The following is a 27,882-nucleotide window of genomic DNA, read 5'->3' as shown; positions in this document are numbered from 1 at the left end:
TGCTGCGCAAACGACACTGTAAGGAAGGTGAGTCAATCACATGCGTCATTATATTTGTGGACAGGTTTTTGTGCAACAAGACTGTGGTTACCTTTGGTTTTGGTTATGGACTGGCTTTTCTAAGCATTATCATCATACAGCTAAACATTGTAATTCAAGTTGAAATCTAAGAGTCATCAATTGACTTTATTCCAAAGAGAGAGAAAGCAAACCTTGATGAATCCTACACTAAGTTGTGCACTAAGTGCATGATGCATAGGGGACAAGCAGATTGCAACCAAAAATGACTGTCCCAAGGCAGAGTTTCAAGCTCCAAAGTCCAAGTCTGGATTTCAGCCACTGTCCCCAGTGCCAGGACATAGCAATATGAGTTTGAATCATGTTTTAGACCACAGAAATGGCTGAACTAATTTGAAGTGACTGGTTATTCTCCAAACTAACCCTGTTTTTGGGACTGTGCCATCTGTAGTTTCTTAACTGCTCAGTGAGACACTGCCAAGTGTCCAGTGTAGGAGGCAATGCCAACCCAGGTGACAAACTCCCAGCAGGAGCTCAGCGACTGCCAAAGCCCGCCCTTGACATGAACTCCAGGCAGGAAATGACTTTGTACATTAAAACAAACAAACAAACAAACAAAACAGCCCCACATCACCTCTAGAGTGGTAGCACAGTTGCAGCTGAAATAAACTATCAGGATTTGTTTCTCTGGTGTTTACATAAGGATCTGCCTTTGAATTAATTTAGTGAATTGTGATGAAAAGTGGCAGTTCAGTAGGAATGATCCAGAACTTTCTGAGACCAACAACCTTTTTTCATTTCTAGATTCAGCTGCTTTCACTGCAGGTTTTCCTTCCCCTCTTCCTGGTAAGTCTTCCCTGCTTTGCTCTGGGTCAAGTAATCCTTGGCAACAAATAATCTGCCAGAGCCAGCCTGCAACCAGCGATGGTGGTGCTTCAAACTGTATGGAGGTTGCCAGCCTATACTGTATATAACCAGTGAAGAGTATGAGAGGTGTGAAAACTTTCCCTCGTTAGTAGACGAACTGAGAATGTTTCAGATTCATAGAAGCTTCTGCTTTGGAAAAAAGTTTGTGATTTTTTTTTTCTGTTATATATTCTGACAGTATGACTATTCTCCTGACAGTTGCCTTAAAAATAGAAAAAGCAATATCCAGTAGCTATTTGGGCAGGGAGATGGGCAAGGAGGGTGACTGGCAGACTTACAATCCTTTTGTCAGTTATGATTGTTATTTGCATTACCACAGTGTAGCTGAGTTCATACGCTTGGCCAGATGATACCCTCTTGAACAAGCATGACTGGCTGTCCAATACTGATATCATTTCATGAGTCATTAATCCCCTCAGCAAGTCCAATTCTTTTCAAAATGGTTTGAAAATTTCATATGTTAATCTCTTCTAATACATTTTTTGCATATTAATTTCACAGAAGGTGAGAATAACTCATCCCCTCTGAAAGACATCAATGAGACTGTAGATATCAGACTCACATATGGAACAGACTAATAATGTGTCAATATTACAATGAAGAAGAAAACTTAATCATATCTAGTCATAGCTATATTGTCAGGTGTCCAAGCATCACTGGACATGAACATGCTGCAGAGAGACATAAAACAGATTCAATAAGATTCACAGTGCCGAAGTGATCTGAGCTTACCTCTGTCTGCACCATGGACATTCTGTAGGACCGCATGTCAGACACCAGGCCCAATATATCTACGAACTCGTGATCACGGATGTGCTGTAAGAGCCGATCCAGAGCTATGAAGGTCCCTGTTCGTCCCACTCCAGCACTGCAACACACACAGACATGCATCTCACATCAGGCTTTTCTGATGGGTACATAGAAGAAAATCAGCAGAAAGCAGGCGTCCTGCAGCTGAGATAATCAAATGTAGCTAATCTGAGATCAGGCTGGTTAATCTGTAGGTTTTAATGCCATGTAACCCTTCTATACATTATTTAGGCAGAATGTATGGAACAGATGTTTCTGCAGCTATTTCCCCTTCTTATACTCCTGTTTATGCACTCACATGCAGAATGTGCATGCACACCCTCATCCACCCTTCACTGTCTGCTCTTTCCACTGTCACTGCTCCGCTCAAAGGTTTTATGAGACATCTCTAACTGCAGAGACGCGCTCAGCCACAACTGCTGCACAGAGGCAGCTGGGGTTGAACCTGCATGATTCAGCTCCACATCTCTCCACACTGCAAAGGTCTCAGCTTTACAAAGGCAATGCACTGCCACAATTCATCCTCAAAGGATAAACCACCCAGAAGAGGTTACACTCCAAGACTTCTGCCTTGGGAGCACAAGACAAATAGTCAGCAATCACTTGGCCGACAAATCTTTATTCCTACAAAGGGAAGTTTTGTGGCAAGAGTGTTTTTAATTAGAGATTCTAATGTGTATCTAAATCTCTGCATTGTGATTTCACATGTAACATTAAGTCTGATTTCATTATAAGTGTAGGTTTAGTGGTTCTATAGAGTTTCATATGGATTCTCAACATCATCTCTAAGGATAGAAGTGTGTGTCTTAGCAAAAGTTCTTTCTGCTGTCTTGTCTTATTTTTCAGAAAAGCCTTGAAAATATTTGCAACAGAGTTGCAACAGTTCATCTTAGCACAGTTCAATATAGCTTTCATGAAGCAGGTTTGGGTTTCTTTGCTTGTGTTTAAAAAAAGTCAATATCTTGAATGAGATGAATACAATGGAAATTTTGATCTACTTATCTGGCAGATTCCTCAGTTGATAAATTAATAAATACCAAATGGAGAAGTTGTAATGATGTCTGTTCTGTGCCTTCTTTAACATTTGAGAACAATTGCTGTAGGAGCTGATCTATACATTCTTTCTCCCCACACTTCCACTAATTTCATAGCATTACTCCTTTTATGCAACTATGTGGCCAAAGATGTATAGTATACTCTAAAAATACTATTGGAAAAATATCTCTCTCTGCTGGTAGAAGCATTCTAATTAAAAAGAAAATACTACTGTTCTTACTTATCTCTCTGATGCTTGCTTCTATTCCTTCCCAGAACAATTAAGTGGCATATAAGGGGTTTGATTTCACAGCACTACATATAAATCTTTTTCCTGGCTTACTAGTACCTTTCTTGATATTAGGACTCCCAGAACACTATCCCATATGAATTTCTCCACTAAGTTACAGGGGAGGACTGCAGGACTTACTGCCTTTACAAATGCTGTTGTTTTGCATTCCAGTAGAACACTAAGTGCCATACCTGGAAACCAGCAATGATATTGCTATAAAAGACTGGTTTCTGGGAAGGAGCTCTCAAAAGCGTGCAAAGTGGTGGCAAGAGAGAGTCAGTGCTGACCATCACATCAGCAACAGGAAAGACAGCGCTGGAGGGTGCTGACACATGTCAGCAGCAACGTAACTGCTGCTTCTGTGGTGGGTGATGAAGGAAGGGTTGGCTGAAATTAATCTCACCAGGCTTTGACTTCTATTAGGATCATGCCACCATAATATCCACACACTCATCCACTGCAAACCATCTATTTATGTATTTCTGAGAAATCTGTAGCCACAAAGAGGTTTGAAGTCAGTTGGGAGAATTGCATCAGGAACCATTCTGGTATGATACCATCACTAACATGGCAGCTGCCCCCCAAGAGGCCAAGTAAGCAAGCATCTGAATAAACAACCAGATGATGTACAAGAGATAAATCTGACAGTATATAAAACAACATTTCTCAAAAAAAATAAAGAAAAAAACCCCACATCACTCTTATCATGGGATGTTGATATGACTGCTAGAACAGGATAGTGCTTTTCATGTCACCTCCTGAATGTACCAAAAGCCGAATGACCAGAGGAGGAGGATCTGCATAGAGACACACTTCTGCGGGGGAGCAGCACGCTGCTGGATGGACTGCACTATCGGTATTGCAAAGGTGTAGAAACGAGAAAGTAGGGGCAGGCTCTGAGGTAGTGTAAATCAGAATCGCCTGCTGCACCTCCTGAAGCCATTTGTAGATAACATCCAAAGAGATGACTCTACTACAGAAAGCAATGGCTTCATGGCTATGGCTGCTGGCTGAAATCCCAGCCCCACTGCAGTGAAAGTGGGGGACTAATCCTTCACCCTTAACACCAAGGAGAACAATCTCTAGCTAACAGGTGAGTAGCACCCCAAAATCTCTCCTTCCAATAATTTCCCAACCTATTTAACAAGATACATCCTTTAGTTCTCCATTTCCTTGAAGCATTTACCTGCAGTGTATGATCATGGGGCCCTTACTCTTTGCTGATTTCTGCCTGACCATCTGCACAAACTGCAGGATGCTTTCGGCAGCGTTGGCTGTGGGGACACCATGGTCTGGCCAGGCAGTGTAGTTAAAATGCATCACGTCTTGCACCTCATCAGCCTAACAGGAGAAGCAGAACAGCAGCATGTTCACAGGAGTTTTAACAGTGCAGTCACGCTCAGTCAGACTGAGGTTTTTTTGTTGTTTTGTGGTGGGTTTACTCCCCCACCTCCCCACCCCAATACAACCTAAGAAAGCAAAGTCAGTCAAAAAAAGTGGCAAAGTATTTACATGATGTTTGATTTTAAAAGGGATGGGGGACAGTCCATCATTATCAAAAAGGTATGAACTCTTGTTTCTAGGTTTGAGATTTGTTTTTTGCTTTTTTTCCCTCGTGGTGGTTTGATTTTATTTTGTTTATAAATCAAGAACTGTTATATTATTCAAGTTTAGACTTTCTTTCTCTTTCTATTGCATTCTCTCTTCTCCTTTTGACACAGATAAAGAAAACTCTGCTGGCAAACAATCAAGAATGGACTTGAGAGTTTTTCTTTTCAAGTTTCAGAGAAAAAAGTTACCAAAAGGGAAGAAAAATCATGACACGAGCAAATGAAATACTTAGAAAATACCCATTATTATAAAAACATTTATCATGCTAAAAACTGTAGTGCCTTTAGGCGAAATAAGACCCTCAACACAACACATTTTGTCTTTCAGAGTTAAAGGAACTCAAAACTTGTGGAGGGGTGTCATCAGTAAAACCCATCAAAAACAATGCCTCTAGTTTTGCCATTCTGGGTCAGATTAAATACCTCTCTCCAGTCACAGACAAGAGCAGACCCTTAGGCAAAGGATATTAAAATATGAGATCAGTACAAAAGACTGTGAAGTCACTGCCCTGGGTTTGGTAAAGGACTGTCAGCCTGAACTGCAAACTGCTGTCTCGTCATTATTTTCAATGGATGCCAACAGCCCAACACAGTGTTTTATGCATTTGGACTCCTAGCCTGCACTCTCTGCATACAATGAGGCAGAGCTGAGCAGGATTAAGGTCCTGGGCCAATGCTGATGTGACAGTATCAAGCCTTTTTCACATTACCTCCATACCTCTAACCTTTCCTTCATGAGCTGGTGCTGCCAATGAGCTGGTGGAGGAAACAAAGCTGGAAAGAAATGCTTGAAAAATATGAACTGCTTTAATTTGGAAATTGCATGCTCTCACATGTGTTTCAATATTTTATAGGAATATATGAATATTGCAGAATTGCCTTTTAGAAAAATATTTCCAATTTCTACATTGATATTTTCAAGTTTTGAATAGCTTATAGTAAGAAGATATGCCTGAGAGAAAGAAAAGAAAAAGCTTACATGTTTATTGTTACTGATTATTGGCACCACAGAAATGTCCAGAGCTCTAGTACTACTTTTGTTTCAGTTTTGCACTTTGGTGAGAAATTCACTGATACAACAATTTTAGGGGAAAATTTTGTGACTTAGCCATTTGCCTGTGTTGAGTGAGGGTAAAGCCAACAATCTCTCTCTCAGACATTTTCCACTGAATGCCAGAAATGGACAAAAGTTAAAGAAAAAGTAGGACCAAAGTTACTCCCACCCTTTTAGCAGGGCCACGCAAAATGTTTCACTTACATAGCTAATTCGGAAATTCCTATAAACCCAGTCTGTGTGCTCCTCCTCTGACAGCATCTCCAGTGTGATGTCCCCATATGCAACAGGATCTTCTGTAAAAGGCCAGTAATGATCACATTTCACCTGAAAGGGAAAGAAATACATACATATTGTATTTATATAAATATATCTATGCATGTATAAAAAAAGCACAAAAGTATACTGAATCTCAGTTTTAAAAATGTCTACAGCACTTGATGCTGCAATAAGAAGTAACATATCCTGCAATGACGTACAGCCTGATCATTCCTACTTGTGTAACTGTGGACATAAGCTATATATTGGTTTTCTGAAAAGTAGCACCAGTGTAGTGAAGAATGAAAATATATAGTGCCTTTGTAGGTCGTTACTTTTTCTAAAAGAATAGGCCTAAAAGGAACAAAACATGGGGAACAAGAACATGTATATATATAAAAGATACATATTCCAAATAGTTCTATTATAACGTCATGGAAAATGTAAAGCATAATACTTGCATTTTATTATTATTTAAACTTAAAAGCACAGAACCACACAAGGGCTGAGGTTGGAAGGGATCAGCTCTGGAGGTCATCTTGTCCAACACACCTGCTCAAGCAGGGCCACCTAGAGCAGGTTGCCCAGAAACATGTCCAGAAGGCTTTTGAATATCTCCAAGGATGGAGACTCCACAGCCTCTGGACAACCTGTGCCAGTGCTCAGTCACCTTCACAGTAATAAAATGTGATGTTTAGATGTAATTTGTAGTTTCTTTTATACTATGTGCAAGATTTAGTTACTTACCCTTCTTTTCTCATTACACTGAGTAAGCATAACAATAATTTGAGATTTTTGCTGGAGAACCATCTTCCAAAAATCATTCCTGGTTTCTGGCAGTGGTCCTTGGGTTGCAATGTACTCCTGGGGTGAATTATAACCCTAAGAAACAAAGAGACAGGGGCTGTTTACTAATATGATCAGTGATTCAGAACACATATTTTTCTCTGGCATACTTATATTTAGCTTGCTCAAGTTCAGTTTGTACTTTTTGAAGTGATTTCTAATATAAAGAAAATACTTCATGATTTTTTGAATTTATTTTGAGATTACAACTTTTGCAAGATTACAACTTTTGCGAATTTTTGATGCTCCCAAGGGTGTAAGCAATCTAGAATGAAACACAGAAAATGAAGCTGTTACTATACAAATTCTTTGCCCTGAGAGCAGGAAAGGCAATGTTAAAAAAAACAAACCAACAAAACAAACAAGTAATGAGAATCCTAAATTAAAGTTCCATCATCTTCCAGATTTCATGATTTAAGGGTTTGTTTAGTTACAAACATTAAAACAATTATAGACACTTAGACTCCTCATCCCAAGAACCGCCTGTGGTGATTTTCAGTCATTGATGTGAAAGGAAGGTAGCAATAAGCAGGATTATGTACCCATTTTCATGTCATAAGGAATTAATTTAGTAAAATGTGAATTAGAATTCTGCTTAAAACAATAGAGAATATGCTGAGTCAATGACCTTAAAACCCTTGCTAAGTTTTATTGAAGCTCAGATTTTTTATATCCATGTATTTCTTCTTCTATACCTATCAACATGATTTAGTTGGAAAAACTTCTTCCCCTCTCCAAAACCAAAAGACCATTATAAAGACTATAATAAAAGATCCACAGAAAGGCCATTTTGGCATCTGCTTTAACTGTATTTGCTGAGACTGTAACATTCAAACAGAATTTGGAAAGTTATTTGATATTCCTAGTAATAACAAAAGGTACATCAAACACACAGCATGATCCATGTAACTTGGGCAACTTCTATGCCACCACAGTACGCAGATTGTAAAAATATTTGTGATGTGGGGGTGCTTTCCATAAATGGCTTCCTCCTGACATCTCTAGTAGTCAGCTCAATCTGAGTTTTTGCACTACACAGAATTTGCTGTTTGTATGCTGTAATCTCTATGACCATAGAGACACAGACCACTACTACTAACTGTGTTTGGAGGCAGGTACTCAGTGGATCAGCAATGGTCAGGAAAAGCCAGTCATTAAGATGAAACGTCTGTCCCAGTTTCTGTGGTCAGCATTGTGCTATAAGTAGAACTAAAGAGATGTAAGCTATAAACAGCAGAATTGAGCAATCCAAAAAGGGCTGCTATATAAAAGCCTATTATCCATAATCCCATGTCACAGAAGTTTCCTGATTTGTGAATGCTGCTTTTGCACGCTGGAACATTTTTCTCCCTTGATTCACTGCAAGCTGTGGCACTTGCACCTTGGGTCTTTAGATTCATGCTCTTGACATATAGAAAAGAAGTCCAAGCAACGTGCTTAGCAGTACATGCATGGGCAATGCCACAGTGATAAAGAAGTGGTTTCACCAACTCACTTGAGGGCTCCTTCCTTTTCCATAATGTTGACTCAGCTCTCTCCAGCACAGCCAGGGCCAGCTCTGTCCTCTGTTCATGGCAAGGGTGCAGAAATGCTCCTCTGTCTACAGTACCCAAGTGAAAGGCCTTTTAGGAAATGGATGTTGTAGGGTTCTGCCTCCTCTCTGTGCAAGAGCGACCCAGTGGACGTTTCTCTCCCTAACACAGCTGACACTGAGTCACAGCAACAGGGGATAACAGAGGGACCAACCCTTGTGGCAGTGGCAGAGATGAGCCTGAGCAACTGCACAAGCTCAGGAGAGAATAGAAAATGATGAAGTTTTAGCCCAGCCCCAGTGTCAAACTGTTTGACTACAGCTCTGTGTGTACTTTAAACTCATGGTGGTAAACAGCAGATCTATGCCAGGCAGAGGGAGGCACACCAGAAATGAAGCAGAAAAGCAGAAGCTCTCTCCACGCACCATCTGGGTTGTGTGCATTTCCTCAGTTGTGGAGTCTCGGGCTTACTCCTTTTTCCATGTGCTGTAGAAATCTGGAAAATTTTCTTAAAAGTTTTTTACAGTTTTCCTAGCTGTCTTAAAAACTACTGGACCACCTATCAATTCCTCCCCATTTCTCTACCAGTCCAGTCCAGGTTTCACAAAGATTCACACACAGCTCACCAAGTACTACTGTGGCAAAATTTGCTAAAAATCTCTCCTCACTCCTTTCTCTTCTTTTTTCCCCTTTCTTTTTTGATGGCTGGTGAAAAGTTCAGTTCCCTGCAGGCAAAATACTGAAAGCTGAAGGAGATGCTGAGAATGTGGTTGAACTTCCAGGAGATATTGTGCTATTTACAGGTGACACACTCTAAGTGGTATGCAGGAAACAGTTCTGAGTAACTGAGTCTCTGTACTCACAGGAATGTAGTTGGCATTAATGTAGTCAGATCCCTCTTCTTCATTCATTGAAACTAACCGGACACGACTAAAATCATCTGTGAAAGGAAAAAAAAATAAATTATTTGTATTTCAAACATGGTGCTCATCTCCAACTAGGCAAAATTACAATTAATCCCATAAAAACTGAAAAAAATCTATTAAAAAATAGATAATTCTCATATTTACCAACAGAGAGCAACGTTTGCTTCGGTAAACTCTACACAGATGCACTATAATTACTGTTCTGCAAAACACACTCTTGAACTGCTGTCCCTTTGGGCTCCCTTAGGTTTCATTAAAATTGTAAGAAAAATATAGTAACACTACTTAGTAGTAGAAATGACCTTGTGTTTCTCCCCTCCAAACTCCAGTCTTGATGAACATCCTCAGAAAGCTACAGCTCTTCAAAGCTAACAAAAAATACCTATTGCCTGCTTCTCTTTAAGGGCAGGTTTTATACCAGGCTTTTATCAGTCAGACAATCTGTCCTGATTCTCCAGTTCTCTTTTTAAAACTATTCTTTTTCTCTCCAGGGACTTTAGAAGGAGTCTGTATGTACAGTACTTACATGGCAGGATATTTGTGTAGCGATTTTTACAGCGATTCATGGGAAGATCAGCAGCAAAGTGGGGTATGTCAAGCCCAATCAGTTTTAGTTCCTGGGATAACAGAAAGAAAAATGCCAAGGTCAGACTCAAGAACACTCAAAAAGTGTGTTGTGAAATGATTACTCGTGGCAGGTACCAGACTGAATATGTTCATAAATCACTTCATAAACTGACTTTCTTGTTCTGACGCTTCTGAGTTTGGCTTGAAACAACTAAAGAGCAATGATACTCTCTTGCTACTGCTACCATCCAAGGTTGTGACTGCAGACTGCTCCACTCTTCCTGCACTTAATGAGTCAAAATAATGTCAAACCAGGGTGTTGATGAGTTATTCTGTGGTGGTCATCCACCCCACTTAAAAGGTTTTCTTAAAGTTCTCAAGATCTTGAAACTGGGGAATGCTTAGAAGATCTAATACATGATGCATCAGAGGACTTTTCACTGGCAGGAAGGGAACATGTCAGCCACCCAGAATGCTGGTAACACCCCAACAGTCCTCCCCACTCTGCTTCCATGTTTAAATCTTTGGGAACTAGCTCTAGGATAGAAGCTTTTTAGTTTCATATTACTAAACTGACTTTAAATTCTGAATAATTAAAGCATGTACCTGAAGTGGTCTTAGAGAGACCTGCTTGTTCTTAAAGAGATTTCTGATATTTCCTTCTCTTTCCAGTGCTGTCCCTCAAATTAAGGTACTTAAATAAACAGAATAAAGGCATTAAAACCCTGAAACCAATTCAGGCTGCCAGCATGTCCTAAACTTAAAGGAAGTCTGTCGATCTGACAATTAGCTTTGATTTAATGTGATAAGCTACTCAAATCAGCTTACTAAAGCAGTCTTTAATGACAGCAAGGCCTGCTTTTAAATTCTGCAGAACTCGAAGTGAAGCTGACCCATCCAGCAGTAGCACACATTAAACAACACAGAGCACAGGAACACAGCATGCAAACCTAACATCTGGAAAAAGCTGATCTAGGCATGGCAGCTAGGAGAGGACAGAGTCCCCATAGATTTACCTCAAATTGCAGAGAAAATTTATAATCTGAATCTTTGGCCATATCCTTGATGTAGCCATCAAAATCATCCAACTGGACAGGGCTTTAAAAGAAAAACACAAAGAAATTAAGGAAAAAAAACCCACTTTTTTAACTATACTGTATTTCTGTTTTACCCTAGAATACTATCAAGTCAAGAATATGTATTTGCGACAGATAATGCTACAAAGCAACAACAAAGAGTGGAAAAAAACCTCATGGTTCAGTGCCACCAAGTGGTGGGTATAATGCTGATCACCTGCACCACACTGTAATGGCAGAAGCAAGAGAGGCTGAGAGAGGGACACTGACCTCTCTGGGTGAGCTGGATGCTGCAGCTGCTGGTGCTGAGGATAGTAAAGGTTTGACCTGGGCTAAAGGGTCAGACTTCTCCTACCTGAGGGAAACCACTGGAGGAAAGAGGAATGGCCTATACACCCTTCATACAACTCCCTGGCCCCCGAGTCACTTTTGCAGGTGGGTATGTCCCCAAGGCACAGGTGACAACATGATAAATTGTAATCCAGCACCCCATCTCAGACCCACTCCCAGTGCCATCCCACCAGCATGCTTCTGGCATGAGGGCAGCTGTGGCTTCATTTAAGTTGCCTCTTGTTCCATGTAAAATGTTGTTTTCAGATTTTTTTCATATCTGGCAGAGACACTTTTATAACTCATCTGAGCTTTGCTCATGCAGAAAAATGGATTTCATATTTAAGTTTTGATTTTTTTAGGAGGTTCACAAAAAAAATACCAACCCTTAAAATAGCATTTTGGTTGCCACTGCCATGACTGCTTTCTCTGCTAGCTTTGAGAACTATACACATTTGTCATTAGAGTTTAAACTCTCAGAGAGAGGGTGGCTAAAAAAGGTGGCATATAACTGTAAACCCATGCAGAGCTTCAGCAGGTATAAATTAGCCTTGATTTAGTGACTCCCATCATTCCACACAGTTGCCAGGTGAGGTTCTATCTGTTAGTACAAGTACAGCCTCTGAATATAACAGAGAAATAATTTAAATAATTATGCTAACGCTCTGAATAATGAAACACAGGTAAACAGCTTCCCTCACCTAATTATCATGCTCTAATTTACAAGCTACTGAGGCATGTACACAGTAATATTTTCATTTACTTTGAGGCAATATGCCCAAAGGAACCTGTCTTATCACCACTTAATTACTCCTGCTTACCCGTTAGCATTAATGATCTAATGTTCTAGCAACAACGGTAATGAGAGCCTTGTGTCAAGAGGGAAGTATCACTAGAAACAAATGCATCCGTGTTTTTCACCATTTGTCATTTTAACTAAGGATAAGCTCCGTTGGTATCATTAAGTTGGATAATTGATCTTTTCCCTGATGATTAATTTTCTACGAGTAAGGAGCTGTTTTACCACAGCTTATCTGTTGAGAAGAATTGCTTTTGTCCAATTGTTTGTTTTCTGCCTTCAGACATCTCTCTCAGAATGTGTTTACCATGAAGTTTTCTATACCTGCAACTGCAATGTCACTATACCATGTACTCCATAATGCATGTTTACCCTAAGGTGATATATTTTTTACTTTAAAAATCAAAGAAGTTACATACTTGGTCAGCTTTCTCTTCTTTAATCCATTTTTACTCCTGAAAAAAAAACAACAAACAAACAAATAAAAAATGTTTTTAGGTCATTAAATTATTGTATGGTCTTCATTCAAAGCTAGCACTGATTTAAGAATGTATATTTTCTCATCACCGTCACACTCAGGATAAGGTCAGTGATAATATCTTGGACATTTTAAAGCTGACAGCAAGATAGCTGTTGACACCAATAGGATGTATTTTTCCTTTCTGTGGGTCTGAGAATGACCTCCCTGTGAAAGAGAAAACTTGTGCCTAACACAAGCAATGGGTCCTCTATATATCCTAACTCAACAGCGCCATTGGCTTCAGGTGGACTGGGTCTGAGACTCTGGGAGCTGAGCCCAGCTCATCCTGGCAGGGGGCTGTGCTGTTGTAGCGGACAGAGCACCACAGTGCCCCCCCAGGGTGCTCCAGAGGGCTGGGAACCTGGATGCCAACACTAGAGAGCAACCAGGAACGTGAAGTGTCTTGGGTAAAGGGAGAAGACGGGCATTTGCAAATTCAAGGGAAGGTGAAGGAAAAAGGAAAGGGCCTGAACACTGCTTCTTACCCATTTCAAAACCTACTTATGATGATCAATGAAGACAATGGCAAATATCCTACTGACTTCAGTGGGACTCAAGCTTAAACCTTAAGACAATTTTAATTGACTTTTAACAGCAAGAGATAATTATGCCAGTCATGTAATACATTGTCTTCACATGATTTATAAGTGATATAATTCACTAGTGACAGTTGTGAGCAATCTTATATGTGTGTTAAGCAGTATAACCCATAAGGTAAGGACTGAAGAACTGCACTACACTAACTACAACCCTGTGGTTTTTTTTGGAGAGGGTGTCCGTGGTCATGTTGCTGTTGCCACAGTAAAAGTTAAGCAATCAATCAGATTAAATACACAAAGTGAGGACCCTGGAATAACTTAGCTAGATGTCTGAAAACACTGATCCCCACTGTTAAACCAGCCACAGAGCACAAGTAGATTCTTGCATACTCAGAAGGGATTTTAGTAATGTCGGTTTTCTTCCCTGGCCATTAAACAATATCTGTTAATTCACCACATTATAATGACGTTATTTTTAATTTCATGATAATATTAAAATGATTTATAGAGAACTTGGGTCCCAGCTTCAATAATTAAGTTAATAACGAAGACTTTAAAACAAGACAAATTTACAGAAAGAAGTATTAAAAAGTATTTTTATTTTTTTACTCTACTGAGTTTAGAAATGAAATTTTAAAAAAATGTGTTCATTTTCAAAATTAAGTTTTACAGAATGTTTAGATTTTGGAGCAGTCACAACCTGTAGTAATTTGGTTATCTTGTCAAGGTACATTTCTGTTTAGATGTGGAGCTTTGCCTGCAGAGTTAACAAGAGCTACAGCAATACCAGCTTTACACTAATGTGGAGATTTACTTTGCAAAGCTATATTTTGCAAATACTATAAACCTCTTCAGCCTACCACATTATCTATATAGATACTATCTGCACAGTATCTGTACATTCATGTGTACTATACACATAGCCTAGTAGTATTTATACTACATCTTCAAATATTTTTTTTCCAATGAAATCCTAAAATTAATTTCTCGAAATTATTCAACACATTTCTGTCCCCTGTGACTGTGGTAAACCTTTTAATGTCGGGCACATTGGACTTAATTTCAAAAGAAAAAAATACCTAAAAGCTGTTTATGATGGGAATGATTCTAAGAATGCTTCTCAAAGGAACGCTTCAAGAGGCAATAGAACAAATGATTGACACCCATTTCTCAGCAACAATTTATTGTGCTTCGATAGTCTCAACAGGCCCTTGTTTCTTAGCATTGCAATTGTTGCCTGAATGTTCATAAATGTTTTAAATCAATGTGCAAAACAAAGACATGTGAAACATTGTCTTTCATCTGTTCTTCCTTTTGCTCTACAGATTAAAATACAAAGAGAGGGATTAATCTCATCTCATTCAACTTCAGCTCCTTTAAACTTGGTCATCTAGACTAAACTAGATAGCTCGATTGAAGAGGAAACCTCTGAAGAAAGATACACATCTGGATAGGTGATTTAACACATATTAATGCATATTAAACAAAAAGTGGCAAAGGGCTAAAAGATGACAACCCTTTTGCAGCAATGCCATTGACAATGGCCACCTCGAACTTCTTGACCATTAGAGACTTAAGAGAGATCAGTGTGACTTCCACAGTAATAAACTGCTTGCCCAGTCCTCCATCACTGTGCAGGTCCAATAGTTGAGCTTATGTCCATCTGCTCTTCAGCCATGTGTGTGCGGAGAACATGCTTTTATTTTCATGGGATTAAAAACCACACTAAACCTCTGGTATTTCTGAGGACACTGTCAATTCAGATGTGTTTTTCTAAAATGCCAATGTGATCTAGGGAAAACCAGTCTCAGAAATCCCTATGCTGAAGATTTTTTGCTTAACAGGGCTTTGGTGCTGTATCATAACACCAGGGAAAATGTTTGGTCAAAGGTAAATCTTAACTTCGGTATCAAACACATTTTTGTACATTATTATATGTTGGACTCAAGACCATCAGGAACTTAAGTTTCTTCTATATAAATTAAGGATTTTTGGATCACAATCATACTTAGTTAAACAGTTGATAAACAGTTCTGGTTCTAAGCAGGCCCTCAGGCTTTGTTGGTTTGGTATTTTCAAAAAAAGAATCAGTTATTTACTAAGCCTTTATAAATTATTTCCTGACCAAACTACTAAATACACACACACACACACACACACACAGACACACACACACAGTGACCCCATTTTTACACTATGGGATTGCTAGTTTGTATGGATTCTCAGTGAACTGTTGTTTCCATAAGCAAAACTTTTACTGATGTGAGGAAAGCAAAACTTCACCTTTAAAAACTAAGGTATTTGACATCATGCACCAAACAGGTGGAGCACGATCAAGCAATTTTAGTAAGAGAAAAGCAGCAGCAGCAGGAGGCAATGCCAGGCAATGAACAGATGAATAACTGGGACAGAAGAAGCCAAGACTTATAATGAAGTGGCAAAAATCGCAAAAAGAGCAATGATATGAATATGATGACCACCATAAGATTGGCTTTTTAATACCAAAATGGGTTGGAGGATAAACAGACAAACTAGGTGAAGCAGGGTAGCAAATACTTTGATACCCACATCCTCTCCAATCCATGTTCTAGTACAAGAAAATTATAACTTCAAGAGCTTTCACCCATTTAAAACAAAGGTATCACACGTTTTTCATGTAACAGAAATTAACATTGTTTACACATTGCATATGGAAAAACAAGTAAATCACTTACCAAGGATTAATATAAAATGCCAAAAGATAATCAGTCCAAAGGCATGAGGGTAGCAGAGTTAGGAAAGCAAATACACTTCTACGCCTGTGAGCATTAATAAATAACATACATAAAGATGAAAAAGTGAGGAGAGTTAGTAAGACAAACAGAAATCAGGAGATCAGCAAACTCTATTTTAAAAATCAGCTAAACTCATGAAGGCTTCCTCTTACTTCATAAAAATATTATTAGCATTCATAGAATTTTTACTCCTCATCTTGACACTATATGTATTAATTGATAAACTGGCAGATTTTCAAAAGGTAAAGTGTGTTTGAAAATTTCATCCACAGGTATAAACCATTACTTAAGTGGTGCTAAGTCTATTTTCTGATGTTTTGAGCTATTTCAGGACAGGCAGTTTGTTTTTACCATGCACAGCAATGATAATCTCTTATGTTTGCTCCTGCAAGTGAGCCTGTGGATACCAGTAGGAAGATCACAGTAAAATTCAGATCATTCCAATAACTCTTAATACTCTCTATTGAGTCAGATTTCTGAACACATCCATTTTGCAGAGACCCATTTTTAAGTTCTTAAAATTCTCCCCTAGGTTTTCAACAAAACATTATTTGAACTTCTAACTCTATGAATAACTCTCCACAGCAGGTTTCATGGTGGCTAAAGGAAATTTGAATACAAAATTATTCTAAATTTTTGTATTTGCGAACTGTTTACCAGATTCAGCTATGCATTAATCCAGGAAACAGACTCAGGTCTGTTCTACAAATTGGTGGAGTGGGCTATAGTTACTTTACAAATTTGAAAAACTCATGAATCTTAAACAAAAATTGCCCCAGTAGTAGGACTTTTGGCCAAATACAGACTCTGTGTAATTTTTTTCACATCAGAAAATCTGCTGTCCTAAAAGCAAATTAGTCCTTCTACAACTTTCTGAAGAGGAACCACAAAGTGAAATTTCTTTTGGTACTCTTGACTCTTATGAAGTCAGTAGATACTGTGTTTTCCCTGATAAACAAGTCACATCAAATGTAATCATCTCTAATCTTCATCTTCCAACCAGTGGTGGAAAAAACTTCTGCCCACAGTGAAAACTCCAAGTTATGCTTTAATGAGTTTTGCTGCTGAAAAGAAAATGGGCAGTACAGTTTCTGCAGGGCACCTTCCACAGGCATTGGTAGGGATTGTGTGGATGCGCCAGAAGCAAGAGCCCTTCCTAGATAATTATATGGCATAGCAGTTGCAGCATCAGGGCCTTAGGGCTTATCTGTTGTTAGGGTTTCTATGGCACTGGACTGAGCATGAAATTTTGTGTTCCATAAGCAAATCCCTGGTGAAACATACTGGTTTTCACTAGGCTTAGAAGAGAGAAATGCTGATGTTGCCAAAATACTCCTCTTTTCTTTTGGAAACTCCAAGTAAATTTTTTACTTTTTCTTGCCTACAAAAGCAGAAGGAATTATTCAAGCTTAGGTCTTCTTTCATCATCAAATCATCATGAGAAATTTCCACACTTTATCAAATCATCAGCTAACATGCTTGCAGATCTACTTATATTCACAGATTAGGAACTCTGACATCTAAAGCAATTGATTTCATTCAACATGTGAAAAATATGTAATTGCCTAATAAATACAATATTGTTTTCCCGGACTTATATAGTCTTTCAACTACTGCTCAGGTGTACTGAACGATTTTATTTAATTAAAAGAAAGAAGTGTAAAGATTGTTTAAATCCTGAAAACTCTGCTGAGCTGATCATTCCTCAGCAATCAGTAGATATGCCCACAGCTCCCTTAGGAGATCTCTGGGATGACCCCAAGAAAAACCAGTTTCTTAATCGTTCTACCTGTCTTTAGGGCCATATTTTCCATGTGGCTGCTTGGATGGACAGTGAATCTGGTCTTGACATGAGACAACAGAGGTACACAAAACAAGATATCTTTACTAACTCTCAGAGAAATCAGGACCATAAGTTTAGGGTACACTGCCTTCAGTTACCAAAAATTTGTGGAGCTATTAAGCAGGAATATTTTCCCCAATTTATATTTTTATAACATAATTTATGTATGTATACATATATGCATATATACACAGCTATATATACACACACTTACATACACATATACTAAATCAAGCAACAAGAACCTTCACTTTCACATCCAAACCTATTAATTAATTCCCTTTCCCAGAAAAAAAGCCTTTTATTATTTTAATAAAATCTGTTGCTAGTTTAATCATTTGATTCAAGCTTGGATATTTAATTAACATGAGTGTTTGATCTTCTGCCTTCTTTGCCATTAATATAGTCCAAGCAAGAGAAGCTGAAATAGAGATTAGTTTGCACTGCATACAGCTGGCTGCTATTAAAGCTAAACCAAGCAAGTGAAGCTTGTTTAATATCCAGTTAATTAGCAGCACAGTGAGGTATTGACAAGATTTGCTGGGCTTGTTAGTTCAGTTTGCACGCTTATTAGCAAAAGGCTTGTCATGATGCAGTGTCAATCCGTTTAATCCTGTCCTTGTTGGCAGGCTGTGTCCCATGAGATCATGGCAGCAGTTCCCCGCGCACCAACTTTCCAACTTCTCGCCTGTCAACAAAGCTGACTGTGGGTGTAAAACCAAGGTGCATATTTCCTTCTTTGTACATACTGGTATGGGCCTGACAGTATACTTTTAAATACCTGTGTTTGGATTTGCCTTGAAAGACAACAGGTTTTTGCAGAGGTTGTTAATAACAAAACAGTAAACCCTGGGTCAGTCACTAGCACCCATTTGATTATCAAAATAAGAATGAAAATGACCACACTGGTGCCAGTCAGGTAGCTCTCAGAGTCCTTTTGCTTCTATGAAAGCTAATCCTACAGACTTTTTTTGTTCAAATACTTCTCTTTGGCTGATGGTGTCAGTGATGGTTTGGAGTCCATAGTAAGTGGTCCACTTGTAAGTGGTTTTCTAGACTAGCAAGAATATGGGGGCGGGTTTGTCTTTCAACAGCACTGAACATTAAGTTACAGTAAATACTTGAGTTGGCTTGTCTTGTCTTGCAATGCAAGGAAAAATTAATTAAGGGCACTGCACGAAGACAGTTGCTAATTGGTCATCTACAGGCAAGCTTACTTCTGGATGTAAATATTTCTCTATGGAAGTGCTAATGCATTTATAGATCAAGTTTCTATATTTGCGTTATTTTAGGAAATATGTCTGTAAGAGAAAGGAAAAAAAATATCTTCCCTAAACACATCTATGCAACTTGGTTGACATGTATATACATCATTCTCTACTAAAAATAGCAGGTGACGGAATACTTAGTCATGAGTCATCATTCAAGAAATAAAATACTAAAATAACAGGTATAGTAGCTCTATCTTAAAGAGGAACAGTGATGACATTAAAAAAACCAAACACTTAAGATTAAAGATCTTATTTGCCAAAAAGCAGTGATGGGAAAAAACAGAATTAAAAGTTTTGTTTCAAACACTCACCAGTTATAGGGAAGCTTTCCATCTCTCTCTAAAGATGCAAAATTAACAAAGGTTCCAGCCCCGCACTCCCTGTTTCAGGAAGACCATTGGGTACAAAGTTACCATTTTTGGATTCACAATGCTTGCAATGACATTGATTTAATAGAGAGCTCTTGGAGTTGGGGAGTAATGATGAACGCTCACATCTTTGACTAGGTCTGAGATAATCTGCAATAAATATAACTGAAATCCCTTAACATAGTCATTCAAAAGTAATAAATGTTCAACATCACCCGAGATCAGGTTTCCTAATGAGGAAAAAAAAAGAGTGAAACAAGGGAGAAGTTGCTAATAAAGATCTCAAAGAGATCTCAAATCTTCTGTCCAGATTTGGGCTTTGGTGCTAGCACTAGTTCCTGGCCTCAGTATATATGCCAAATATTTACCTTTCTATACTAAATATTCACTGTCCTAAGTCTAAGGAGAAGATGTATAATTGTTTCCATTTGACAGGATCATGATAATTCTGTGTTCACAGAATAATTGTGGAAAAAACCTGAATTTCCTGACTCACTTTCCAGTGAATTTATCACAAGTCCATTATTTTCAGCTACAAATGATAAACTGACTTGACTATTTTTGGTTCCTTGTTTTAATCAAACAATTGCTTGCAGTTTTTTACTGGATTTACTGTTTTAATTTCCTTCTGGGGTTTTTATCTTCTGTGGCTAGAAGCAGTGTCAAAAAAAAAGAAAAAGCTTTAGATTGCCTGCACAGTAATTAAATTAGAGAATTAATTTAACTGGGATTTTCACAGAGTCAGTTACATGTAAAAGGACCAAACCACATAATGTTCATTGAAAGAGATAGCTTGTAAAATATGCGTGATGTGGTCATCTATTGCATGAAATACATAGCCAAGACATGACACATAAAATGCAGTATCTGTTAGGTATCTAACTGCAAGATTCTTCACATAAGATTGTTTTTTTTAACATGAAATCATTTCCTTTCTTGACACAGGACATTAAACTAACATAAAATATATTACATAGATTATAAAAGGATGAAGACTCCATGACATTTCCAAAACCAGGAGGTGAACCACATATCGAAGTTTTGGAGAAACTTCCACAGTTCACTCAGGCCATAACATAACCCATATTAAAGGGAACTGTTACAGGTACGACCACCAGGAAAATGAAATTGAATTTCGATATTCAAGTGCAAATGATTGGTGCAGATAGCTGAAGGAACCGCAGGTTCAGTAAAAAAAAGGTTGACTGCTACAAGATAATTTTTCTCTTCATCCGAATGACACAACAAATTGGGATCATTAATGTTATAGGTGAACAGCAGGAACTGAGATCCCTTCTGGATCTGTGGGTCTCAGTGTGTATTTGGCTGCATTCTGACTGCACAGAAAGACAAGGTCTAGTTGGGCCCATACGCTCTTTCCCATGCTGCAGTCTCCATAGGGAGGAAGCCCGTAAGAATGACAAATTTGGACAATTGGAAGACCAGGATTTGGAGGCAGACTGGAAAATGCTCTAGATAGACTCTTAGGGCTCTGGGCACATCTTCCCTTATCCTAGAGGTTTGGCTGCCAGGGCTCAGGCCTTACATGGCCCCGGAAATTCAGCATCCTGAACCTGATGAACAAACCATCTCATCTATTGATATGGAAAATCTCCTGTTCCAAATCATATGAAAGATCTACAAAGCATCTTGATGTCCTGCTCATGCCCACTTGCCTCAGATACTAATTATCTTTTAGGTTCCTGACATAACCCTTTTGTAATAAGTGATTGCGCTTCTTATAGATCCAATCTTGAAAAGCTCAAAATGAGACAAAGGTTGAGGCTTATAGCTCAAGTCAAGAATGAAAGTAGATGGAGAGAGAAGACATGCTACTCCTTAGCAGCAGCAAGACAACTGTTTTGAAGGTGTCCTACTCACATGCATCTTGAGAAGCACTCATACATGCAAGCACCCTCAATTGCAACTATTGTCATGATGTGTTTGTTGTTTTTGAGATGTTTGAAATTAGCATAAATCTGGACTTACCTGGCCATTTGTAGATGTTTCCTCCTGAGTACAATAAGAGTCACCAGCAGTAGTCCAATCAGGAGGATACTTAAGATGGCTAACACGGAGATTACCACTACATTGGGATTCATTTCTGTGACTGTACATCAAAACAAGGGCTCTTGGTTATTAAATTCAGAAGCACTGACAGTTTTGGGCTTTTTTGTTTCCTGAACATTGATAGTCTTATTTTTCTGAACTGATCTCATTCAACCTGGAGTGCTACAGAGAGAAAAATCCACCGCTAGAGATAAAGGGAAGTTCTGACTAGTTATTGCTCTTACAGAATTTCTGTGGGGAAATGACTTTACTCTGGCATTTTGGTAAACTTTGGTATGTTTTGTTTTATTGGGGTTTTTTTGGCCTTTTTAACTGACATCCATAACACAAGAGAAAAGGCTGAAGGAAGTATAAAATACAGAAATTCATCATCAATGTTCCCAAAGTACATTTCAACTCTGGAGTTGTTCTTCAACAATAATCAATACCTTTTCTGACCCAAAAGCAAAACAACGGACTAGGGCTCAGTAATATACTGGGTTAAAATTGATGGAATTACCTTGGTAAATAAATCTTAACAAAATACTCTATTTTAAATATGAGCTGGAATCAACTCTCAATAACAAAACCTTGATTTATTTTTGTTACATATTACATGCTTATCAACTGTACTGCTGTGGGACCGGATACCCTGTTCTGCTGATTATATATGAAACCTTCTCTGCTTTACTTGCTCAGAATAACTTTATACTCACAGTTGCCTAGAGAAGCATTTTTTAGATTAAAAACTTGGAAATTTTTAAGCTAAGGATCAGATACTGAACTCCAGCATGGAGTGATGTATGATATACAGGACCAGTGACTAAAGCTACACAACTCCATAAGCAGAGATGACATTGATCATTCTGAAGGAGGGATTTTAAAGAAAAGACCAGTGCTCTGGGAAGTTCAACACTGATATTTTTTCTTCATAGTCCATATAGAGCCAGGCTTCATGACATGCCTGAGGAGCCTCCATCAGGAGCTATCCCTTTGGGGTGTGACTGATGAAGATCCTGCAGCGGCCCTTCTTATCTTTCACCCTATCTCCACTTCTTCACTGAAAGCAGAAAGCAACTTTTTGCCTTAGCAGCTTATAAATGTGATTTTTCTTTTGTTTGGGCTTGACTAAGAAGACATATTTCTCCAGAAATGTCAGCAAACAGTGCCCTGATGTTCAGCCTTGACACCACAAACTATGTCCCTGATTTCTAAGACCCAGTAGAGAATTGAGCTTTTAGTTTATATTTTTCCAAGTCAATCCTCCAGCAGCAATTTTTCTAAGGGCTTTTAAAAGCAACTTGCCCATCCCATCCACATCTGGCAGCCTTTCTATGATACAAACAACCACTGAGGCCAGCATTACCAAAAGCAGCTTTAGAAAGCAAGGAGAAACAGATGTAGCTGGAGGAGGGAGAAGAATGCAGGGAAGTGCCACTTACCCATAGTGGAAACCGCAATGAAAGTGGGGATGCTGGGGCTATTGTGGCTGAAGGTGGTCACACTGCAGTTGTAGGAAGTGGCAGGGGTTAGGCTGGAAATGGTCACTACATGTGAAGAGACAGTAACAGGTTCCTGCAGACATGGGGGAAAATACACAGATGTTTTTCTCTCCTGTAGATGCAAGAGCACAAACCAGTGCTTCCCTCTCCACCCCTATGTTTGACCAGGTAAAGTCAGATCTAGTGAAAGAAACCAGCACTTCAAAACCCAGGTAAGGCAACCATGAAAACAAGCTGATAGCCCAGCACTCTGGCAGAAGAGTGGAGGGTTGAAAACAGCAGTAGAACAGCCTAGAGCACCCCAGGGAGTCCCAGGGCCCCTTGGGGAGGGTGCCTTCTAGAGGGCTGGTCAGGCACACACTTGGTGTGGGAAAGTGCTGCAACCTCTGGGATATTCCCAGAGGTGGGCAGAGCTAATGAGCTCTGGTTATTAAGCCATACAGGTAGGAGGAAAATAAAGTTATTTTTATTCAAAGTGCAGGAAAGGTAGTCACAGTCTCCACACCCTTGTAAGAATACATAGGCATCATCTCTGCCTCTGAGGCAGTTCTTCTGGATGTGAAGATCTGTGAGCCTTTTGAGTGGCCAAGGTGAAAAACAAAGCTAGAGCAATGCCTTTGAGTAATGACTATGATCAGACATGCCACATATCAGTTTTTCTAGCTAGTAGAACTCTTTATATAACATATTTATACAATGTTTTAAATAGTATGTCCCTGGTAAACACTTTTGGTTGATTTTTTTGTAAATGCTGATACAATGAAAGAAAATAAATACAACGCATGCATTGACTTAAAGATATAGCTCCTTAAGGTCTTCAGAGGCTATTCTGTACTTTCCAGCAGAACCAAGGGTGTGTTGCAGGTGTGAAAATAGGGACATTGAGCCAGTGGTTTAGAAAGGGAACAAGGAGAGATATTATGAATGAACTCACTCCAGTTGAGGAATGCGAGATGCTGTAACAAGTCCCAAGCAGTGGATTTTTGTAACGGCCTGCTGTCTGTCATGGGTTCTGTCTAGACTAGCAAAGGTTCCTGTTGCAGTGCAATACTGAGGTACGTTACACAGATGAAATCACATGCACATGAGTATATGGGAGGAGACTTTTATTCTCTGAGCTGAAAGGAGTGGCCACAGTTTGGCAATTGGACTTGGTTGGATGTTTTCAATTTTGCCCCCTGGGAAATTTGAATTAGTCAACCAAAACCCAAGATCTTCCAACTTGGAAAGCCGTTTCTTTTCATTTTGCTGATTTAAAAATGGAGGAAAGGGACAAAGATGTTCATGTAATTATGATGGAAGATCACAAAGAAAGAATTTTCACCAGTCTATTGGTAAAGTATTACTTTTTACAGTTCAAAAAGGAGCCCTTTCCCTTTTTTCACAGAGACAAAAGAGAGTGATGAATCTAATGAGAAGTGAGCTGACAGTCTCTGTGCATTTCCCAGTGCCAGATGTTCATGTCAACAAATGAGACACGCGCTGAAGCTCCTGCCAAATAGAGCAGTCTTTTCCTGATGTTCTTAAAACAGATTTGCTCTGCTCTGAGCTGCAAATCCTGTGGTACCTTCCTTGCCTGATCACATCATTATCTTGAATCTCTGCTAATTGGATAATGACTTCATGACCTTTAGCTATTCACTGTGAAAAAACCAGGAAAAGATGTTAAATCCAAACTATCCAAAAGATTAAAGTGCATTTAAACATTTTTTTTTCTTTAGTCAGTGTCTTTCTCAATTTAAAAAGAACACTACATAATGCAGACTGGCCTTCCATAGGATTAAGGGTGTGTATGTTTCTTCTGTGATGATCAGTGGTCAGAGTGGGTTATTTTTAACTTTTTTTTCTGAATGATTCCCCATTATGTGTGACAGCCCACACAAAAGAATGATGTTTATGGCATGTAATAACAGTGATTCACCATACCATTAGCTAAACCACAAAGTCTCCTATGTTGCACAGCAGTGAACATCACAGAACCAAAACTTCTACTGCTCTGTTCTTCACTGAACAACATTACCAGCCTCAACACTTAGTTATTCAGGTGGCCTCTGAGCACAGGTACTGAACTGGACAGACTGAAAAGGAGGTTAATTTGTGAGGCTGAGAGGGTGGGTCTTGAAGGAAATACCCTAAGGGAGACAATGCATGAGGAGCAGCTGCTTTTGCATCATAAAGGTACTCTTTGAATAGCAGCAAAGGCCCTACTGAACTTCAGTTAAAAGTTCTCAAAACCAGGAATAAAGTAAGCCAGAAATATTTAAATGCTGCATAAAAGATCTCATGACACCTAAATATGTCTATTTTTCTCATTCCTTATCAAGCTTTTATGTCAAACACTGACACTGTTGGAAGCACATAGATTCTGTCCAACTAGTTATATTCTTGTTGATAAGACAGTAGCCAATTTTAATATTGTGAAATAATGAAATATTTTACTATTTTAAATGCTTTAGTAATTTAGCATTTAGAGGTTTAATTCTGAACCACCTTATCACATTTGGTTTAATGCTCTGGCCTGTGTACTGAGCATAAAATGTCATCGGGCTTTACACAAAAATGCTAAGCAGCAGACACCAAACCAGAAAGATGCAAGGTCCAGCCTCAGTTTCAGAGATGAAGAGCAGAAACCAAAGAAGAGATGCTTACATACCTGGACTTTTGTTTCCTGACCAGATCCAGACTGCTGGCAGTAGACTTCAAAGAAATCAGCCACTCCTTCTTCCACCCACAGCAGAGTCACAGAGGTCTGAGTCTTGTTGACAGCAAACAGTGATTTTGGAGGGGCTGGCTCTGGTTAAGAGAAAAATCTCCTTTTATTAAGATTATCTTTAAATTTCCAGACAACTGAGAAGAGGAAGCCTTGAACAAAAATGAAAGCAATGCCTGATGCCTTTCTATCTTTCATTTCCTTCAGATAAAGCCTACCAGGATAAAGCTCTGTCTCTCATGGTGATAAACTACCACTGTAAAATGGGAGGATGATGAAGTGTCTTGGTTTTCCTTCTCTATTTAAGCTGTTCTCCATTTAGACAGCTGGATAATTATTTCAGTTCCCTTTTCAGCAGAGCTCTTGTTCGAGGACGATCAGCATAATCTATTAATAGAATTATGTTAGCAGAAACTCTTTTGGGATAAGATGACTGTCCACCTGTTAGCAACACATTTGGCCTGAGAAAGCTTTTCTTCACAAGGTGTGTCCCAGGAGAAGACAGAGACGCAGCTTCCCACAAGTGAAGACAGTCTAGGTTCATTTAACTGCAGCAGAGGAAATACTGAGTTGATTAATAGTTTTTAAAAAATAATCTTCTAGTATTTTTTTTCCCAGACAAACATTTAAGGGCCATTGAGTCTGAACTTGCTTCAGTGAGCTGCAGGACTTTTCTCTCCTCACTGAATGCAGAGGTCCAGGTCTCAGGGGTCTTCATTCTATTTCTTCGATGTTTGTTGTTGTTGTGCCAGGTGAGCTAACGGTGGACAAACATATAAAAGGGGCTGGGGCTCCTACTTGATGAGATGAACTCTGTGATAGAAGGAATACTAGGACATCTCCTGGGAGTGATGGTAGTAGATATAACCCCCCAGGCGAGTGACACCCACTCACACCCCCCTCCATTTTCACCAGGCAGTGAGACCCAAGCTTGACGAGGGTCTGCACCCCGCGCCTCTGGCCTCGGGTGGGGTGGCCTCAGCTGCCGCCTCCAGGGCCACCTCCCCACTCGTGGACCCTCGGGGCTGGGTGGGCAGCGGCCCGTGAGAAGCCACGCTGACCTCCAGTGGAGGCCACCCCTCACTGCAACCCCTCCTGAACCGACCTGGAGAGAGAGAGCACAGAAGAGGGGAAACCTTGCGGAACGGGGAGAAAAGCAAACAGCCTAAATATGGTGTTAAGACGAGATGTACTTTTTTCCCCCAAGATTATTTAAAGACCAAGGCTTGATCCTGATTTCCATCCCGAAGAGTGCGCACTTTGGGTACTGGCAGTCCCTAGCTTTCGATGCCTCAGGCATCCTGGGGTCCTTCAGTTTGTCTTCAGAGAGTGCAAAGTTTGGGTTGTACACTTCCGAGCTAATCTTCAGAGTTTTCAGATTTCCTAATCTATAGATGTTTAATGAAAGCTGTCATTATCAAACAATGGCCTGATTCCAGGATCCCAACACACTACATACGATGTACTATGTACTTTAACATTTTGCTCCTATTTTTTTTCCCTTCATAAATAATTTGTTATTCTCATACTGCGAGACGCTGTCACAGGAGCCTGGATGTGATGTGTAATATCCGCCACAAAAAACTTGGCACAAAGGACTTGCTCAAGTGGTTATAGACATTTTGGAGATGTATCTGATCCTCAGACAATCAGATCAGTGTTCTCTGGTTGGAGGCTGCCAAGATTATATTGGTGTCAGGTAGGGACTGAGGCACATTCGCATGGCTTCTTGTGTGTCACAGGGATTGCAGTGTACATGTTGTCTCAGTACCACATAGAAAAGTGTTCCTCTCCCTTAATTACACCCATATATTTGCTCTTCTATTCAGGAACACATTCCATACCTCACTCCAGGTAAAAAAACGGCCCCAATTAAAATATGAGGTTTGCATTTGGGCATCATCCCAAGCAAATCCTCCTTTTGCCTCCAGCAAATGGCTTGATTTTTCTGCAAGTGGAAAGTTGCCAAGATGAAACAAACATCATGGAGGGAAGAACATTTGGCAGGAATGTTTAAGTGACTGCCAAGTGCTGAGTCGTCTATCACTTAGAGTCAGTTCCCACTACTGCTAATTACAACTCCCACTGCTCCCTCAAAAACAGAGAGAAGAAAACCTCTGCTAAAATATCCTTAGTATTGCCTATTCAAAGTGCAAACATCATAAAGGGAAAAAAAACCAAACAACAAAACCAAACAACCAAAAAACAAAACCAACCACCACCCCA

General features: G+C 39.4%; 1 protein-coding gene across 1 annotated transcript in view; it reads right to left on the bottom strand.

Annotated features, from left to right (window-relative positions):
* The window catches only part of PTPRO (protein tyrosine phosphatase, receptor type, O), a 52,437-nt gene that overhangs the window by 2,068 nt on the left and 22,487 nt on the right, over window positions 1-27,882 (bottom strand). The window contains exons 9-21 of the mRNA XM_010188343.1: window positions 25,600-25,739; window positions 22,887-23,019; window positions 21,385-21,505; window positions 19,339-19,407; window positions 15,854-15,937; window positions 12,500-12,535; window positions 10,892-10,973; window positions 9,835-9,925; window positions 9,246-9,322; window positions 6,752-6,886; window positions 5,951-6,073; window positions 4,269-4,423; window positions 1,678-1,813 (exon numbers count right to left, since the gene is read on the bottom strand). Of these exons, the coding sequence (XP_010186645.1) occupies window positions 1,678-1,813; window positions 4,269-4,423; window positions 5,951-6,073; window positions 6,752-6,886; window positions 9,246-9,322; window positions 9,835-9,925; window positions 10,892-10,973; window positions 12,500-12,535; window positions 15,854-15,937; window positions 19,339-19,407; window positions 21,385-21,505; window positions 22,887-23,019; window positions 25,600-25,739 (1,382 nt within the window). The remainder of the gene's footprint in view (window positions 1-1,677; window positions 1,814-4,268; window positions 4,424-5,950; window positions 6,074-6,751; window positions 6,887-9,245; window positions 9,323-9,834; window positions 9,926-10,891; window positions 10,974-12,499; window positions 12,536-15,853; window positions 15,938-19,338; window positions 19,408-21,384; window positions 21,506-22,886; window positions 23,020-25,599; window positions 25,740-27,882) is intronic.

The sequence above is a fragment of the Mesitornis unicolor genome, unplaced genomic scaffold, assembly GCF_000695765.1.
Source record: "Mesitornis unicolor isolate BGI_N332 unplaced genomic scaffold, ASM69576v1 scaffold19767, whole genome shotgun sequence".
In the NCBI taxonomy this organism is placed as follows: Eukaryota; Metazoa; Chordata; class Aves; order Mesitornithiformes; family Mesitornithidae; genus Mesitornis; species Mesitornis unicolor.
This window is presented reverse-complemented; position numbering and strand designations above follow the sequence as displayed.